Consider the following 20,293-nt stretch of genomic DNA (forward strand, 5'->3'; position numbering starts at 1 on the left):
TCGTAAGAACGAAAAGAAAAAACGAAGATAAACTTGATGTATATAACGATGCACAGTACATTTCCAAATATTTCTTTTAACTTCGACGATAAGTCCAATTATCGCTCCAAATATAATCTCACGGATCAATGTTTACGAAAACAACACCTAAATATCTATCCCCCGAAAAAAGATTCGATGAAAAAAAGTGACGCAAACAAAAAAAAAAAAATACCAATCTACCAATCTATCCAAAGAGAATCTAATCAAGAACAAAGAAGAGGTAGAAGCGAGAAGGAAGGATTTAAAGTGCGCAGAATCCGAAGGATTTTGCCAAGGATTTGCCGCACGTAGCCCGACAACGCCGCGGATCCGTGGAAATTTCTATGGTCGAACTTAAATGAGAGAGAGAGGGGGGGGGGAAGGAAAATCGACGAAGGGGTGGTTGGAAGGCGGTTGGGTAGCAGGAATGCTGATTAGTCGGTGCTCGTGCGCCGTAACACTATAACCTATCCGGCGAGGAAGACTCGGGGATAAGATTCGAGGGGGCGAGAAGGGTTGTGGAAGACGAGCGAAGAGAGGAAGAGAAAAGGGGTTGTTGCCGCGTCTTATCTATCTATCTATCTATCTATCTATCTATCTATCTGGACGGGGACGGGTGGTGAAACGGGGAGGGAAAGACGTGGGGCAGAACGTGGGAGGGAGAAGCCGGCGGCTTAATAGGGAGGAAATTGAGTGCTCGAGCAATATTGAGGAGGATTCGGGATTCGCCAGGATCGTATCCATCCGTCCGCTTTCGGATTCCTCGAGCGTGCACCTCGGCTTCCTCCTCCTCCCATCGCCGGCGCGCGGCCCAGGGGTTCTCATTCGCCGACCGAATCACCCTCCTCCTTCTCCTCCTTCTCCTCCTCGTATCCGCATTCCACGGCGACGATACGAGCCCCTGGCGGAAACGAGTTCGCGTAAATTTAACCCCCGAGCGGATTTGCGGCCTTCCGCCCAACTTTTACTCGCACGAGAGGTGTCCGTGCAACGGGCCAACGTGTTTTCGAGAATTATCCCTCGGAAGAAATTAATCTGGATGAGAGATCGATTCATAGGGTGAAGTTTTTTTTAAGATAATTGGAAACACAAAATTGGTGTTATTGGTTAATGTTTAAAATTAGAAATCGAACCATCGTTATTATTCGGTGGCTATTATGATGGAAGCTGAATTGAAAGTGACGTTTGGACACGGGATCATAAACCGGCGCTCGATACCCTTTGGCACGACACGACGCGATAATTGTCTCGCTCGTGACAAATTTCGATCGTTTTTTAATTTAGAAATTTTTATCCGTCCATGAAAGTAACGAACGAAGCCTGTATATATATAGCGTCAAAAAAAAAATCCAAATAAAAGGTACCAAAAAATAAATAAATAAATAAATAAAATAAATAAATAACACTCTATGCGCGTATCCACAAATCCAATGGTGGTGTGTAGTATCGATTGGCGGGTTGATGCGGCAGCGCGGAAATTGATTCTCGCATTAGAAAAGCGACGGGATCGTTTCAATCTCGATCGGCCGCGAGAAATTTCGATTGTTCCGATGATGTTTGTTTTTCGTGTCATCGGCTACGTTTAATATTTAATTTGCGGCTATCAACTGCTGCTCGATATAGTAATGTCGGTGGATAGTTTCCAGCCGGTAAATACAAACGGGCGAGTTACACGAGTCGTGTGTGCGAACGCCGAACTGTTTGTAAGTTTAATCGGTATCGGATGGGAAACATGAAAATGATTCGGCTCTCGGCGCCCGCGCTTTGTATTTTCATATGCGTCGCACGAATTGCTCCCTCCCTCCCTCTCTCCCTCCCCTCTTCCAACATCGATCGTTACGCGCAATTATCATAATGCAATTAATCGAGTATTTAATCTTCTATTTAATTATTTACACCTTTACGCGTACCGTTTCTATCGACTCGAAAGGAAAAATACGCGACCGAGGTCGAGACGAAAATCGAGAGATCGTGCGTTTCAAAAAAAGTTTGACAATCTTCTGATTAAATAGTCACAATTTTCGAACCTGCTCTTTACAATTTTATTACTCTCGACGCGATTGATTCTCGACGTACGTAATTTTGAAAATCAAAGTAATATTAAATTGCGAACGAATTAACGATCTGTATGTATCATGCTCAATCCATTTAAAAAATAAAAATTAACAAAACGGCGAGTTTTTCACAAAATCATCAAACACGCCTGCAATATTAATAAACAGATCTCATTATTGGTCCCAGCAATAAACACCCCTTCATCGGTCTCATTCGAAATTCCCACGTCTCTCTCCCTCCTCTCTCTCTCTCTCCTGAAATTTTCGCGTGTCCGATTAAACTCCATATAAACGACGAGTGTGCACGCACGTGTGCATCCACTCGCCATCCACACGCACACGCACAAGCGTACGCGCGAGCGCGCGTTCATCACAGCGGGTAATTTATCTTCCATTGGCGTGCACTCACCCCGATAATGGCGTTGAGCTCGGTCATGGTCACTTGTTTGGCTCTGTCAACAGCAGTAGCGACTTGTTGTTGGTGTTCCTGCGAGAGAAATGGCAGGATCTGAGCAATTATGGCGTTTAACCTCTTCGCTATCTCTGTCTGAAAGCAGAAAGGAGAACGATCCTTATTAAAGGGTAGACCGTTTTCAACGGCGGTTGATCGGCGAACCGTGCGCTCCTTAATTGAACTACGGGAGGATAACGATTGTCCTTTCCCCTCACACTCCTTCTCTCCCTCTCCTTTTCTTTTCTACGCTCTGTGTTCCGCGAGAATCGGGGTATCAATCATCAACCCGTGACACTTCCCCTCCCCCTCCCCCTCCCCTCCTTCGTGGCTCGTGATCGTGGCAGCGTGCATTACTTAATTCGAGTTTTATTGAGTCCAGAGGCTTTCTCGATTGATCGTTTAGCTCGAATCGTCGGCCTGTGCGCGCGTGATTTATATCGCGGTTCACGCGTCAATCCAGCGACACGCGTATAGGTAATTGACTGTTATTATCTCTCGTTCGCGTGACAGCGTGTATTCAGGGGGAATATATTCGAGGGATGGGGAGGGGAGGGGAGGGGATGGGATGGGGAATTAAATATAGATTCTGGAAATTCCTATTTCGTCGGACGCGTACGCGCAACGGAACAATTCGCGATTCTCTGTAATTCTCGCGAAATTCTCCTTTTTTTCTCCCCTTTTTTTCCCTCTCTCTTTTTTCAGCGTCAATTTCGTCGTTTCTTTGCAGATATAATTTCGGATAGATCGGTCGGTTTTGGGAAAGGGGATTTGCATTCATCGTTCCGTTTAATAAATGTTTCATAATTACGAGAGATACCCTCGAAATTTAAACGGCACGCTACAAAATTACGATAAATGAATAATGCAGTAAATATTATTGAATAATACAAATAATAATAATGAATGATAATATTACAACGATAATACTGAATATTCCAATACAAATGAATAATTTACGACAAATAAAACGTGTATAAATGGATATCCTGATATTTATAAAATACCCACCCGTATATTCCCGTCACGTTTGAAATAAATATATATATATATATTTCTTCGCAATATTATGATAAAAAATGGTAAAAGAATTGATGGAAGAACGATTTTGTAAAATTATGATATACTATTATGACAAAGGGTGGCTCACTGTTAAGTAAGGCAAGGGTTGGCTTAACGCGCCACCCTTCCCTTTACGAGGGAAGAACGAGTGGAAGTAGGTGCAGGTGTGCCATATCTGGTCGAGGGTGTTTACGACACCCTGAGGCCAGAACAGACTGATGGGGATTAAATTAAATCCACGCTGAATCGGCGGTAGCTTCCTCTCTCTCTCTCTCTCTCTCTCTCTCTCTCTCTCTCTCTCTCTCTCTCTCTCTCACCCTCTTCCTGGCTCAATTTTCGTCTCGACCGATGCCGACGGGCATTACCTGTATCTGCCATCACTTTGGCCGGAAATTAAGGTCGGTCGACGAGCTGGAAAAGTCATGTGTCGCGGCGGTACACCGGAAAACCGTCAAGTGTTCCGGGCAAAACTGGCGAGGCCCTTCTTGATCCTTGATCGTGAAGATCGTTTATATCGCGTGTTGGTAATAGGATCAATTAGATACAGGGTGACCAACGGAGGAGAAGTTTGTGTATATATCGGGTGACTCGATTGTAAGTGTGGATAAAGTAATACATGGATGTTTTCGTAAGAGTTAACAAGTTTACGAAAGATTTGTCAGAAATGTATTTTTTTTTATGTAATGTTATGAAGGAAAAGAGAAGGATTGTATATTTTTCAAAAGACGAACGTTCATTAAAATATAAATGCGAAAATATATGAAAATTATGCTTGAAGATTAAGTAAGTATGTGCAATAGGATTTTTTTTTATAGTAAAGTTTCTAACTCGAGATTGTTTCTTCGCTATTGTTGAACGCTGAATTTAAATTTCGCACGGAGGAGATTGCATTTCATCAGACTCGAATTTTAATTGAGAATTTCAACGAAGCCGCCGCATAATTGGGAATAATAATTCGATTAGCGCATGTATTTAATCGCCAACATTTGTAAAGGGATCGCAATTTCGAGGACGCGGCGTAAATCGATTTTAATCGATCGCGAAGATGTTAATTGAGAAGCGGGAAATTTAAAACGAGTTTACGATCGTTGAATTATAGAACTTTGGAGAGTTCTATGCCGATCAATCGTTATCTCTCGATGTATGATATATGATATAACATAATAAAATAACGTGTACAATAATTGCATCCATAAAGTAATAAAGAATTATGCGACACATAGAAATAACAATAAAAAGAATCGTATCATTACCGTATATATAAAGATTAAACTGATAAAAGAATATTCTTTATAATCCACCTTTTTGAAACATCAAAGATTCGAATTAATAATACCGTACAATACATGCCTGCATTCCAAAGAAATTCTAATAAACCGTTATAATAATATCGCATAAAGTAAAACACCAATCGATAACAACAACAAAGAATTTCTTACATTCTGTCCCTGCGTTTCAACTTCATTATTCAACAATTATCTTTCCATTAAAATCGTCACAGAATGAATAAACGACAACGAGTATTAACATCAAACATCAGTAATAATATATTTCACAAGAATTCTTCTCTTAAATTCTTCACAATCTTTACAACCCTGACCAATCCTCGATTCCCAAAACAGCCACTTCCCTAAATAATAAAACCAAGAAGAAATATATATACATAATCGAATAAAATTGAAAATATAAAATTACTCGCTTGGCCAAACATGATTGAAAAATAAATATCTCGACAATCCTCTTCTTCCTCGAGCTTCGCCCATGTTTTCTCGTGCGTGCGTTTGAACGGATCGCGCAACAGGAAGCTTGGTTGTCCACCGACTTTGGACACGAGACGACTGTATAAACCCGTCTCTGTAAACACCCTTCCTCTTCCTCCTCTCATCTCCTCCATTTCACGCTCCCTCCCACGCACCCCCTGAGTGTCAAGCAGCAGCGGGGATCGCGGATGGCTGCCAGCACCCGTTTTCACCGCCCTTTAAACGAGCCTCGGATGCTAATTGAAATATCGCGCGGCCACTAAAATTCTTGGCAAGTTTCCCTCTCCCTCTCTCTTCCTCTCTTTCGAGGGGAGAGGAGGGGAGTTGACGAACGAGCGGAAAGAAGGAGGAAGCGGGAGCCGTTTTAATTACCCTTCGTCGCCCTTCTCAACGCTAGTCATTAGTGCCGCTAATTATAACGTGTGATGAGGGGGAGGGGAACGAGCTGCGGAAACACGATGTTGCGATTTCCATTGTTTTATTTCTTTTTTTTTTAAGGAGAGAGGGAAATAATTCCTCTTTAACACCTTTGGATACTTATGTATGGGGAGTGATGAAAGTTGAATGTTTTTATTATTGCATATGTGAATCGAAAATCTGTTGGACGGATTTTGAAAGTGGGTAGAAGAGGGAGAAATTTCTCGTTGAACGAGTCATGAGAAGTTGTTTGAACAAGATATCATTATTAGAGAAAAATTATTAGAGACGGATAAAATGGGCGAGTTTTTTTTATATCCACTTTGTTTTTAAATGAAGATTGAAAGCAATTTCCTTTTATGTTTATTATGTGAAATATTGCATGTAATTGCGCGTAGGAATTAAAGAGACGATATAATCTTTTTTCAAATATCGTTACCCATCACGTCAATGAAACATTAGTTTCTTTTTAAGATTTGTGTATATATATATTATAAAATTAAAATGTTTAAGGAATTGCGTTATTTTATTTTTTTTTTCTTGCTTAAAATGAATTATGTAAAAAAAACTTGTTCCTCTTATCGTTCTAAAATTTATTTTTAGTCATGCAAATGTGGATTTCAGCTAGCTGTTTGCAAGTTGCAATGTTAATCAGTTAAAAGCTATTCGTAGCCTTGTATCCAAGTTTTTTTTTTCCTATAAAATCAGATATTTTTAAAGCGAATTAATATTTAATCTCATGAAAATTTAATTAATTCTCATAATCCATTATTTGAAGATAAACACGACTAATATCTTCCATAATGATCTAATAAAAAAGAATAATAATAAAAAAAACAGTTATATAAAACTGAAATATTATTCGTAGATTTTGATTTAAACGTTATATAAGATTTGCACGTTTTAATTTTTACATAAAAATTAACTTTAAAATCGAACTTTGAATCATTCTATTTTAATTTTTTCTTTTTTTTAATTTTAAAATATATATATATAAAACTAAAAAAATCCACGTTACCAATTTTTCCCCTCCCCATAAATTTACTTAGAGAAAAACTTACAACCTCCTTTTCGTTTATTCCTCCTAACATCAAAGCACTTGCATTACTATAAAACAATAAAACAATAAACAAAAAAAAGAAACAAAAATCCAATCTTATCAAATTTTCCACTCACGTTTCCTTCACATAAAATTCATTCACCACAAGAGATATATAAATGATTCCACTCCTCTCGTTTCTTCTTCATTCAATAATGAATTTGGCTCAACAATTCCAAGATAAAATAATTTGCATAAACTTTCTTCGAGCATCGCAAAGCACCACCCAATCTTTCATTTATCCCCAATCGTTATCTCCGTGCCTATTGAAAATCACTTTGCACGAACAATAAAGCAAAGAATACCAAGAATACCTTTCCGCGAAAGCTTCTTCTCAAATTGTATTGTTCTGCCGAGTTGGCGGCGCGCAAAATTCGCCTTTTAAATCCTCGCTGTGCGGGGATGGTGGGTTCACAAAGAAGGCGCAACGAGAAGTTTCGCGTTAATTTCGACCGCGTTGATACAATTTCACGGCGCATAATCAAGCCGCGGGGAGCTTGAAAGAATCCTCCTCCTCCTCCTCCTCCTCCTCCCTCGCGAGAAGGAAAGGAATGGAAAAATCGCGCGAGAGGCGAGACAAGATGGAGGGAGACGTACAAGACGTAATTGCGTTGCCAAGAAGTTTTCTCCGGTTGAAGAGGTAACCAAGGAAATAATGAATGGCTCGGATGCTTTAGTCAGCGCGCGAAGAAAAGGGTGAAAAGGAATAAAAGGTGGAAATAGAGGGTTGGTCTGAAGGGAGTGGAGGAGGAGGAGGAGGAGGGGTGGAGAGTTTTGGCGCTGGTAGCGGCGCTACCATTGTCCCGGATTTCACACGGGAGAGATGAAAACCTTGTCCGGAATGAATTTTTTTTCCCTCCCTGCCGAGGCCAAATTGGACCAAGAAGATTGCCAGTCTCTGACTGGCTACGTGTCCCCCTTTTTTTCCCGCTGCAAAAGACACTCTATCCGCTTCCGCTCGAGAGATTGCCACCAACCAACCAACACTCCTCTCCTCTCGTGGATGCTGCTAGAGCACGCTCGACGAAAAGTCAAATTTCTTTCGAGCCGGTTTTCAGATATTTTTGATTATTTCGTAGATTCGTAAAAAAAAGTATTTATAATACATATTAATAGAGAATTTTAAATTAAAAATGTTGAAAAAGATTGTAGAAATTAAATATTCGGAATTATCATTTCGTCCTTCCCGTCTCTATCGATTATTAATTTCTCAAGATTATTCTTTAAACACCATTTTAATCTTGCGACCTATTTTTAATCTAACGACATTAAGTACACATTTCCATATTGTACAAAAATAAAAACCAAAAAAAAAAAGTGAAATACTTCACAATATTACTAATCAATAAACAATGGATCGAGGAAAAATTTCTTCCCCCTTGATATATAATATACAGGATATAAAATATTTATTTCGTCATCGGTTGAATAACAAATTCGGTGTAGCTGAGGCGCGCGGAGACAAGAAAGAGGGTGCTCGTAATATCGCGAAACCCGCAAGAAGAAGCTTTGAGAAAAGTGGCTGCACTTCGCATCTATACTCCGCATTTCCGCGTCGACACGGATCTCCGTCGTGCGCCACGTGAAATAAGCGTTTCTTGGAATCCGTACACACACGCGCAAACACCCGTCTACTGGCAGCAACATTCACGGCATGAAAACGCAAAGCGACAAAGTGCCGCCGATAAAATTCTTCGCCGGTAAAACGGTGACGTGAACCGAATACGCCCCTCCTTCTTCCCAGACTTGCATCCCGCCTACACAACCGATATATCTCGATATACCGAGCCGATAATCCGATACCCACGAATAATCTCGATGATAAAAAGACGGATCTGGATCTGCGATGATATCGAGCGATATCCTGATTTTAGGTTTTGAGAACGAGAAGTTTCGAAAGGGATGAGTCGTTTAATTTTCGATCATTTGTCATAGGTGAGAAGATGGTGCAATGAATCGGAAATCGAAGAAAGGAAAGATGGATTCGAGGGATGAAGAAAAATTGGATATTTTTGTTCGTTGAGTTTGGCTCGATTTTTGGCACGATTGTTTGATAAAGGATGATGTTAGAAGGTGATTTATAGATAGATATTAAGATGATGATGATATCACATATCGTGGATTAATTCGATTTTAAATTAGCCGATAGGACAATCTATGATGTATGTTTGAATTTATTATGGAAAGGTAGATTAATTAATCGTGAAGTTTACTGTTATTAAATTTTGCGTTTAATGTTTCAAAATACTTTTAATTTAACGGAGGACTTATGTACACACGAATGGGTAATAATATCATAACGTGTTTGAGAAAAAGGAAATTAAATGAATATAATTATATGATGGAATATCCATCAAAATTTATTATCCCGTTTTCTTTTTACGTTATTTTCATCAATTTAAATATTTCAACAAACTATGATTTAACACACAACAAAATGAAAGAAATATCCAATGATTCTAGCATAATATCGAGAACTTTTCCAAGTATAAAATTAGAGTTAAAGTTACCTCATCGAGGGAACCATCTGATAAATCGCGAGGGCAAAACTTTACTCGTGTACTTTATTATTATTTTGTATCAAAAGCTTCTCCTCGCGTTTCCTACGGCTTTTTATCATCGAAAAGTGCTCTATTATTGTCTTCGGATAAACAGTTTATCCGTAACTAGCGTGTTCTTTACGACCTCCCACGCCTCGAAATTGCGCCTCATTATAGCCCACGTGAAAGCAGCCGCGTGGATTATAAATAGGATCCTTTATTCTCCAATGTTTCGAATTAAACTGTGACGTTTCCATAAAGAACTTTTAACTTTTAACCGTTCTTTTCGCAAAACCAAGAGGAACAAAATGTTAATACATTCGCGAGGGATTCTTCTAGTTGTCAAAATAAATATAAAAGAAATTGTATTCGATCTTATATTCGTTAGAGATTATAAATAATTTATCCTTGCATATTGGACAACTCTAATTTTCGCCACTAAAATTACAACACTTACAATTTGTTAAATATAAGTAGAAACGAGTTTATTTTCGAATCGATTCCATCAAAGATATCCAACGGATAAGCATACACCAATATTTATTAATATTTCGAGTGAAATATTTGAGGTCCGAAAGCAGTTGTATCAAAAGTATTATTAAATTATCAAAACGTTTCCCGTGGAAAAATAATCAAACGAGACATTGTGTGACATGGAATATATACTATGTACATATATATATACAATACATACACCTTGATATTTTGTTTGGCCCATGTTCTTTTCGCCCGAGCTCGGGCAAAGTTTCGTTCCGCGATGAACCATTGTTTGTTATCGCTTTCGTAAAACAAACACGCGTGGACGTTGCTACAAAGGTGATGATAACAAAAATCTAAGGCGGTATACAATTGTTTGCGTTGGAATCAGCCGACGTGTAACGTCGAACTTCGTAAACCACGTTCAGAAATAATAGTTGCCTGCGTATAAATTTATTTGAATACTCTCTGCTCGTCTTTTAATAAAACGCGATTATTTCCTCGATGTGTATAAAATTATTACAATCCTAATCTAAAGATTTTTGGTAATAAATAACAGAAATATAATTGTTTAAAGGAAGAAGAAGAATAATTTGACTCGCGTTTGTATACGATATAAATAAATTTTAATTTGGACTAAACTATTGATCAATCTAATGCTCTTGTATCTGTTCTAAAATAATTATAAAATAAAATAGTTATTAAAATCGGAATCGCTTGCTCAAATGTTTACGCTTAACGAAATTCGTTATTCCCATGGATACACTCGAGTAAAATATTTCCACCTTTGCCGGGATTACATTTTAAATTTTACGTAAACACACAAAGAAAATGGTCGTGTAAATTCAACCTCGCGCGCCGTGAAATAAACTCTCTCTCTCTCTCTCGAAAAATAAACTTACCAAAGTTCAAAGCTGCCTGAAAGAAAAAAAGAGAATCTACATTTTTTTTCAAACCGGTAACACGTAACGAGATGGTTGCGAAACGTGAGGCAAGAAAGGAAGAAATTATTTGAAAAATAATACACACAGTACGCTACACATTTTTCTGCGCGAGAAAAGCTTTCCGCTGTTAACGACCACTTTTTTGTTACAATCATTAGCAACTAATTTGCCCCGAATACCGAAAAAAAAATAGAATTTAATTTTCAAAGTAGAAATATTATCACAATACAAAATATAAACTAACTAACTTTCTATCGACATCTCGAATTATTATTTACAGCTTTATAAAACGATCAAATTTTCTTCCCCTTAGAATTTATCCTTTTACCATTCCTTTCCAGATTTATTTTTATTTAAAATTTTACTCGTGCACAATCCCTTTTCACACGATATTTCATCGCACATTTTAAATCGTAACCTTCTACCATCAAAACACACCCCTATCACGTATTATTTCCCATCCTCGAACTTTATTCGATTTCCCTCCCCCTCCTTCCCCACTCGCTTACTTACTTACGCGTCTGCCACGACGCATTCGGGACACGTTTAATTGAAGAGTCAGCAGGCGACGGGAGAGAGCGGGCTGGTTATAAGCTTGGGCGGAAAGTTTGCGGGGTGTGCGGCGTTTGGCTCGATATATAGGAGAGGAAGGGGACGAGAGAGAGAGAGAGGAGGGTGGTAAAACGGCCCGTTACTCGGCACTAACGAGTAAACCAGCAGTTGCTCGTCGGACTTTCCCCGGTATTATGCTACACGAGCAAATAAACCGGCGTGTTCGGCTAACTCCCTGGTTTCTGGTAAGCCCCCTATACACCGGCTCCACTCCGCTGTAAAGCCCGGCTAACGTCCGCGTGATTGCAATATTCCGCGGCTTGTGGAGCCGCCGCCGGATGTATCCGCCGCGCGACCGTGTATCCCCTCCCCGACGTCGTCGCTTCGCCTACGTTAAGGCAAACCCTCGACAACCACGATCCGCACAACAAGCGGCGAAAATTTCGTTGTCCGTTACATACGTTCGTATACGAAGGGGGGTGGCGGAAGTTGAATTTAATCGAGTCGAGCACGCGAAAGCGGAGAGTTTGCGCCGCAGAGATGAGCAAGGGGATTATTAATTGGGATTATAAATCGAGAGTGGGCTGTTTTTGATAATTGTTTCTTCTGTTTTTAGATTTCACGATGAAAGGAGATAGGGTTTATGGATAGGGTGTGTGAGAAGGGTGTAATGGATAATTATTATCGATCAGAGATTCTAAACTGAAACTCGGGGCGGGAAAGAGAGATTTCGAATGGAGCGAAGTTGGCCGGTTATCAAATCGGGGAGAAGCGGTAGTGAAATCGATGTTTGGCAGATTTGGAACGTTGTCAGTTTGGATCGTAGTCAAATCGGTTGAGGGAGGTTGATCAATTGGGGGTGGAGGGATGCAGAATGGTTGAAGGATGGTCGAATCAAAACGTGGCTAATCAAATGCATAGCGAAACCGAAACGAGACCGACTCGAATAATATATACTCCCCCTCCTCGTTGAAAATTGAAACGTTCCAAATTTGAAACGAAGTTAATTTAGGACAAAGCCTCGTTATTCCTCCGCACCCTCCAACCGAATTCTATTAATCATCCATAATAAACGCGCGAGAAGACTACTTCAACAACACACTCGCGTTGTTCTCCTCCCCGTCCTCCCCATTCCGCGTAAATATTATCGTTTCAAGTTTTTTTTCCACAACGATTCCACGCACGTGGTGCACGTGGCTTCGTTATAACACAACGGACGAGTCTTCTCTTCTCTCCTCTTTTTTTTTTTTATTTCGAAAAAAATTTTAAATTGGTATCGAAATGATAAAGTGAATAGCCCGGACAAGGGTGTGCTGCGCGGATGCATTGCAGTTGTGCAACGGGTTTACGATAAAACGGGAGGGAGAGGGAGGAGGAGGAGGATATACAGGAGGAACCGTTGAAAACTCATCGGCCATTGTGCTCGTCCGCCGCACCGAAAGTTAGGTTTAATCAATTTAGCTTTCTGTAACCAATCCTCGTTCTGCTGCTGCAAACTTCTACGCCAACAGCGCGCGCTCACGTTACGGAAAGGACAAATGAATTGTTGGTACAATGCGGAAATTCTGTTTGACTCTCTCTCTCCCCCTCTCTCTCTCTTGGAATAAAAAATGGAAAAAAATTAGGGAACGTGTCTCTTAGGGAAAATATTGAATCGAACATCTTCACTCTCAACCGCTCTAATATCCTTTGAATCTTGTTATTATTATTTATTCGCTACGAAATAAATTTACAAAAACTGAGCGTAATACTCGGGGAAGAAAAATCGTGATATAAATATAGTGATCGCGTCAATTGTTGGCGCGATACCGATTACTCATAGTTCGTGACGTTTCAGACTGGACTTAATCAGCTCGCTGTAATCGCTTTATTCTCTCTTCTATTTTTTTCTTTTTTTTTTTTTTGTCGAGAAAAATAATAACCGGTTGCATCGCGATGCGAAATGATTAATGCTTTATCTAGCTTATCTAGACTTAGCTTAGCTTAACGCAGGTTGAGGAGAGATCCTTGGTGCATAGAAAGTTGCACACCGATGATCGATTGCGTTAAGAGATCCGAAAGGCGTTGAAAAGTGGAGGAGGGAAGAGGGAAGAGGATAATTGAACGCGAGCATTTAGAAATTTCACTTTTCGATCTCTCCGGGCCGGGGTTGGGGCGAACGCGAATCCATCGGCCGCGATTAAACCTTCATCGATCTGTTCGGAAAGCGCTGATACCGCATAACGAGACAGACAATTTAAACGCGGAACAATTCCCACGCTTACTTTACATGAAGAAACTTCATATTATTCGTAACCGGCCGGTATTATTCTCGCTCAACGATCAATTATCCGGCTCAAGAAAATTAGTGTTTTCCCAAGAATCGAATTTCCATCTGGGAATTGAGAGTCATGCGAGATCTCACGGCCATCAATGTTCAATTAATCCTTTGGGTAAGGAAAAGAAAAAACTAATGTTTCTGTTTTTCTTTTTTTTTTACACGATGTGGTAAATATGGTAATTTATGGAATCTCTGTATCTTGTTAATGTATTAATCATTTAAATGTGTGTTTTACGTAATTTTACTCGAAGGAAAGATTTTAATGATATCGATCACGATATTCGATTAATATTCATCGATATTATTATTAACAATCTTCCTATGAACATAAAAAATAAAATTTACCTTTGAAACCTCGATTAAACTGAGTCAAAAATTTTTGAAAATATTTGAACTTCGATAATGATTTTGGGAAAACGAATTAAAACGATTAGAAAGGTGGAAGCTTGTCCTTTGATATTTTTTTCATTTATCTCGATACAATCTTCTAATTCGCGAGATATCCTTGCGTAAATAAAAAGATAATTTCTTAACTAATACTCGCTTATACTCTCGACCCATTCCAAACTTTAATTTTATTTCTGGAATAAAAATTTCATTATGGAGAGAGGCGGAAGAATATCACAGCTTCCATATATTATCGAGAAGTTGATTTCAATATGCCGTGATTTCCTCCCTTTCCAACTTGTCACATTCTGCGCGAAAAAACTCTAACGTGAAAAGATAATGTTACGAACACTTTTATTCTCGATTTAATTCAATTTCCTATTTTTTTTTCCACCCTCGGATCATCGACCGATATAAATTAAACGAAAAAGGAGAGAAAGGGGGACGAAAGGAAGAGGGAAAAAAAGGAATAAAAAAACGGATATACAAAATAAAAACAGAACCATCCTCTCCATCCCCCCGAAAAAAAAGCAGCCGTTTCGGCAACGCTGTCACGCGTGACGAATATACGTTGTCCGCGATTTATGGAGAGAATTGCGGGCAGAGAGTAGCGCGGGCGATGAAGGTGGAAAGCGGGGGGGAGGGGGCTGGCTAGTCGCGCCGAAAATTGCTCGTATAAATATTAGAGCTCGCCATTGTCATTCGGTTAATTTTCCGCGGTGTTGGTTGTACCCGCGTCAGAAAGGAGGACGGGTACGGTTTTGCTCGTGGCGGCGAAACACGGAAGGGGTGAGAGGGGGTGGACGAAGGGAAAAACACAGATATCCCTTCCCTTGCCTCGATGGAATTTTATGCGCTCCGCGTTTTCGACGCTGCGCGCACACGTGGCGTTCGACCGCATTTTCGCTGCACCCTTCCTCTCCTCTCCTCCCCCCTCTGGTTCACCCTTACGCGTTACTTCGACGATACACGATCGGCCAACACCGACAAATGCACACGCGTTTGAGAATGGAGAACTGGTGGAGGGGGAAAAAAAAAAAATAACAACAGAGCAAACGATTCGTGTAACATGGACTACGGCCACGAATAATGTCGGGCTGGTAAACGAGTTATCGAGACAAAAGTTACAGCTGTTACGCGTACAGGAGGTCTGGGAGCCGGGAAAATGGATACCGTGTAGGCCGATGACGCGAGATGGGCGCGAAAATAATTGTTGATCCATCGTGGAATCGTGAGTTAACTATGATATTTTTTTTTTTTTAGAACGTGTTTGAAAGAAATTGGATGAGAGAAGGATGATGATCCAAGATTTTCGAACGATATAAATATATTCCGTAATTGGGGTTCGATAACTATTCGACCCCTTCAAAGGATTCGTCCAATCTCTATTCTAGAAAAAAGAAAAAAGAAAAAGAAAAATTCTATCGCTTTTGCACACGAATAGACATCCTCTTTCCGCCTCTATCACGAAAATACGGAGAAAAAAAAAAAAAAAACCTCCTCGATCGTGCAACCTCGATCGAAAATAAAACCATCGATGAGAGTGGGATCGATGACTGATCATGCGTACAGCTTGAGAACAGTCTGAGAGGTTAAGCTTTGAAGACAGAGGGTAATCGACAACGTCGAGAGGAGGGCCGACCATTATGTGTGAATGTTCGAGGGTAAACAGGCTGCAATCAATTCAGGGGTTCATCGTGGCTGCTCGTCGAGGAGAGGGATGACTTCGAGTGGTCGCTGCGCACAGAATGCTCCTGCACGTCTCTCTCCTCTCCCTCCCTCCCTTCCTCCCTCTATCTCTATCTCTTTCTCTCCCCCATCCGTGTGTCTTTGTATATACATCTGAATCCAAGGGATCCGACCAGAAAGCAAGATATACACGGAAATAGAGAGAGAGAGAGAGAGAGGAATAGATAGAGATAGATAAGGGGAGAGAAAGAGAGGAAGGGAGGTCATTGTTACCTGCACAAGCCAGCATTGGCATCAGTCGGCGACATAGGCGCTTTGGTATCGTCTGTGCAAAGGGAGAGGAGGGAGAGACACGGTGGAGGAGGAGGTAAAGTGGACTTGCTACGAGATCATAGAAGGAGATGGAGAAAGAGACGACGGAGGAGAATAAGTGGTACTCGAGCTCCAATAGGGGCGGAGGAGAGAATCTGACAGACGGCGAAAGATCGGGATGTTTGGATGTTTGAACGTCAGAGTGCTGAGGCAGCACTCGAGCTTCCCTCTCCCCTCTCCCCTCCTCTCTTTCTCCGCTTCTCGAGTGGCCGACCCCCAACGTTGTACCGCGATACAACGGGTGTCCATAGTTACTTAACTTTGATTAAGCGGCGAGCGATCTGATGTCGCTGCTAACCTGTATGGATAAGCTTCCATGTGATGAAAGTAGAGACTTTGTTGAAATATTGTTGGAAAATTTTGATTATAAATATTATACGTACATCCTCTTGTTTCTTTTGAATCAATTTGAAGAATTCGATCGACGAATTCTTTTGAAGACGCGTTTGAAACGAAATGTTTCGATTTAAATATCGTTAAAAAAGTATCTTAGTGGATCTTAATGAAAATATTTTTAGTCAAGATCGATTATTGTTATTATCTACTTGGGAAAAAAATTATTACTCGCGATTATTGTCGGTTTTCCGAAAGCAGATCACGGCAGGAGCTCATTTCATTCACCCCTCTCCTCAATTTGGTGTCAGATAGATATGGCCACTTAACCAGCGTGATTCTGGTTGAATAGGGTAAACAAGAGCTATTAACTAACTACCTCTCGGCTAATGGATCATAATCCTTCACCGTGTATGATCTGCCAACTACTAGAAATTAAAACACAAATTCTTAGTGGTTAAGTAATGAGACATTCTGCATCTCTTTCTTTTTTTTTTTTGGACTCGAAGAATCATCATCATCGCATTGCAAATATTTATAACACCTTTTCCTTTCGAATTATAATCATATACGAATATTATATAAAATTTATTCTAGATTTCGAGGAACGATTAAATTAAACGGATTGTTAAGAAACGATTTCGTTCGACGAATCCCCCGGAAAGAATCCAATCTCGCTCTCGTCGAATAAGGAAAAGCGGGCCGATAAGATAGTCGGGAAGGAAAAACTCGATCGAACGGAGCACTTGTATATTACTCGACCATTCTATGACAGCAGCTAAAGATAAAGAGAAGAAGAAGAAGAGGAATATTCTTCCCAACTGTGTCCAACTATGAGTAATCGACGTATAGTGTATCGTTATACATGATAAAAAAAAAGAGAGAGATCCACGCTGTGAGCGCGCATCGATCATTGATCTTCTTCGCCAATGTTCTTAGTCTTCGCTTCGAGACCTCAGAGGTAAGTACTTTTCCACTTTTTCAATTGCAATGAATAAATATTCATACATGAAAAAGAAAATAGAAAAGAGAAATCATCGTTAATACAGAATTAATATTCTAAAAAAACAAAATCCAACAAAATTACACATCCTTCAATGATCGATATTCAATGAAGAAATATCCGAATATATATTAAGATTTCTTTTATCCTCTATTTTCTTAAAAATATTAACAATACCTAAAAATATTAACAAATCTTGAAAAAGACTAAGGTAATTGGACACCTACACTATCCAACGAATACATTCATAGAAAATTAAAATTACAGGTCTCACGAGTTGAAAAAATCGTTTCTTTAAACCCGACTTAATTATCATTGGTCTCTAAATGTTCTGTGAACTCGCGATATTTCCCCATCTTGCTCGACGATGTTTCGGTCCAGCGAGGTTCTCGATCGAGGCGCGGAATGATCGATCAGCGTGTCAGTAGGTTACGGCCGGGCAAATTAGCGGCACTCAGGATATTAGACACGAGCAGGAAGAGAGACAGAGAGAGAGAGAGAGAGAGAGGTCTCCTCCACACGTAACCACGAAAGTGGCGGTAGCAGTCAATAACAACGGCGAGGCTTGGCTGGCGAGGCTATTAAGAGGGACGCGGCGTGGCAGGTATCGGAGAGGAAACTGGTTGCCAGGAGAGATTGCCGCCTCCAAATAGGTTCTCGATGAGAAAATCGCGTTATCGCGGCCCGGGATATACCTCCTAATAAATTACTAGGCTGCAATTTGTCGTAAATAATCGATCGCGCGTACACGTTTCCGGGGAGGGAGCCCCTCCTCCCTCCTCCCTTAATGCCCGTCGTGACGATGATATAGCGTCGACGATAAATTCTGACCTCGTCGAGGCTCGATCAAACCGGTGAATCTCTCTGATCCCGTTGCTCTTCCGCCTCGAGAAAGAAGCGGAAAGACTTATCCGCGCGGAGGATCTAATTTGGCGGAGGATCTATCCTCCTTCTCCTCCTCTTATCCTCCGGCTGATGGATCGTGACAAATGAATCTCGATAGGAGGGCTATTCAATTACGACAACGGTGGCTTTCGAGCCGATAAGATGCGATTTCGAATCACTGATACCGCACAGGTCCCAATAGGAGGATATCCCTCGGAGCTTTCACGCTGTGTTTTCGCATAATTCGCTCGAATAAATCGGGACACGAGTTTCTTCTTTTCTCTCTTGAAGAATAATATATGTCCGTCTCTGAGAAAATTTTCGCAAATTTTCAAACGAAGAATCATGGTGCAAAGTCACGATTGGGAAAGCAAAATTTCATATCTCCACGAATATTTCCAAACGAATAAACTGAAGAACAAACCGTTGAAAAGAGGGAAAGTTGCTTCCCTTTCCATTACCGTAACAACGATTCCGTACATGTGGAAGAAAGGAAGAACAGTATGAGAAATATCGCGATAGAATACACGTGGAAGAAGAACGAGAAAGAGAGACGCGTCGTTTTCAGGTCGGCACGATGTATTATATATCCCGTCGTACGTGTGTGCAGTGGTCGCTCTCTGGTCGAGGCGATGCCGAGCCAGCAAAGACCGCTAAGCACACCTGATATGTTCAACCCTCTTGTTCGCCAACCCTTCGTGTCCGCTCTCGCCCCACCACCTCTCGTCCCTCGCCTACGCGCAGAGAGAGAGAGACACGTGGCGAACACGATATAGACGGACGCACACACACACACACACGCGAGAAGCGTGTACACAGAGACTGACCCTTTCCTTTGCACCGTGGGGCAGGCCGCTTTCGAACCGCAAGCCGCAACGGGCTACTGCCTTGATTAAACGCGCCATAGACCGCCATTATCGCTGATTGCGCTAAACATTAACGGCCTGGCCGCTGAAGCTGACCTCCTATCCTCCCTCTCTCTCTCTCTCTCTCGCTATTCTTCCCTTTGGATAGGGGAAACGGAGCACGAGATAGACAAAGAGAGAGAGAGAGACCGTTCTCTCTCGATTTCGAGTCGAGATTCGTGGTGGTATTCTAGTGTAGCCGGCCACGATTATTGGGCTGGCATGTACGTTAGCCGTGGAATAGGTTCCAGCGATGGGATTTCCACCCTCCTCCTCTCCATCCCTCCAGTTTCCAGAAGAGGGAATCTTGGAACACATCCGCGTGTTACTCGGTTTCGCGAATCGTGTTTGCAAGCGAATTTACTTGCCGCGATTCCAACCATCTTTTATCACGCGGATCGATGGTGTTATTGGCAAGTATAATTCTCGGTTAAATGTTCGATCGATTGTGATTAGACGCGTCGAATCGAAAATTTAATCGAACGATCAATCGATTTATATTCGAGCCTCTCGTTATTCACGATTCGTTTCAAATCTTTTTAATACTCTTTCAAATTTAATCGGCGAAATGATAAAGTAGTATAAATGGCTTGATATTTCGGGATATATATATATATATATATATATATATATATATAGTTTGGGATCGTTGAAAATTCGAATTGGTTAATTTATTTACGGGGATTGTTGAACAGATGATTCATACAAATTAATGCCGATTCAATTACCATCCGCTACATTTCGTAAAATAGAAAATCGGTATCGGTTGTAAATTGAATTCTTCATTGGTATGAATATTGTATTCGGCGAGGGGGACGGCCGGGATTAATAGCGCGTAATAGCATCGGGCGTCGATTCATTTTTATTCCCTCCACCTACCCCTCCTCCCGTTCCTCCCCTCCCTACGCGTCCAGTCAAGTTAATAAAATTTCAACAATCGATCCACGCGTGTTACTTACGTATTTTTCGTAACGAAAAATTCCTCTCCTTCTTGAAACACTTCGAAAAATAAAAAAAAAAAC

At 40.7% G+C, this 20,293-nt stretch overlaps 1 protein-coding gene across 3 annotated transcripts in view; it reads right to left on the reverse strand.

The window, feature by feature from the left end:
- Positions 1 to 20,293, reverse strand: part of LOC408890 (protein groucho) — a 121,384-nt gene that overhangs the window by 40,110 nt on the left and 60,981 nt on the right. For all 3 annotated transcript variants that reach the window (XM_006565410.3, XM_392421.7, XM_006565411.3), the window contains one exon: positions 2,485 to 2,622. In XM_006565410.3, the coding sequence (XP_006565473.1) occupies positions 2,485 to 2,622 (138 nt within the window). The remainder of the gene's footprint in view (positions 1 to 2,484; positions 2,623 to 20,293) is intronic.

Source organism: Apis mellifera, linkage group LG6 (genome assembly GCF_003254395.2).
Source record: "Apis mellifera strain DH4 linkage group LG6, Amel_HAv3.1, whole genome shotgun sequence".
Classification (NCBI taxonomy): domain Eukaryota; kingdom Metazoa; phylum Arthropoda; class Insecta; order Hymenoptera; family Apidae; genus Apis; species Apis mellifera.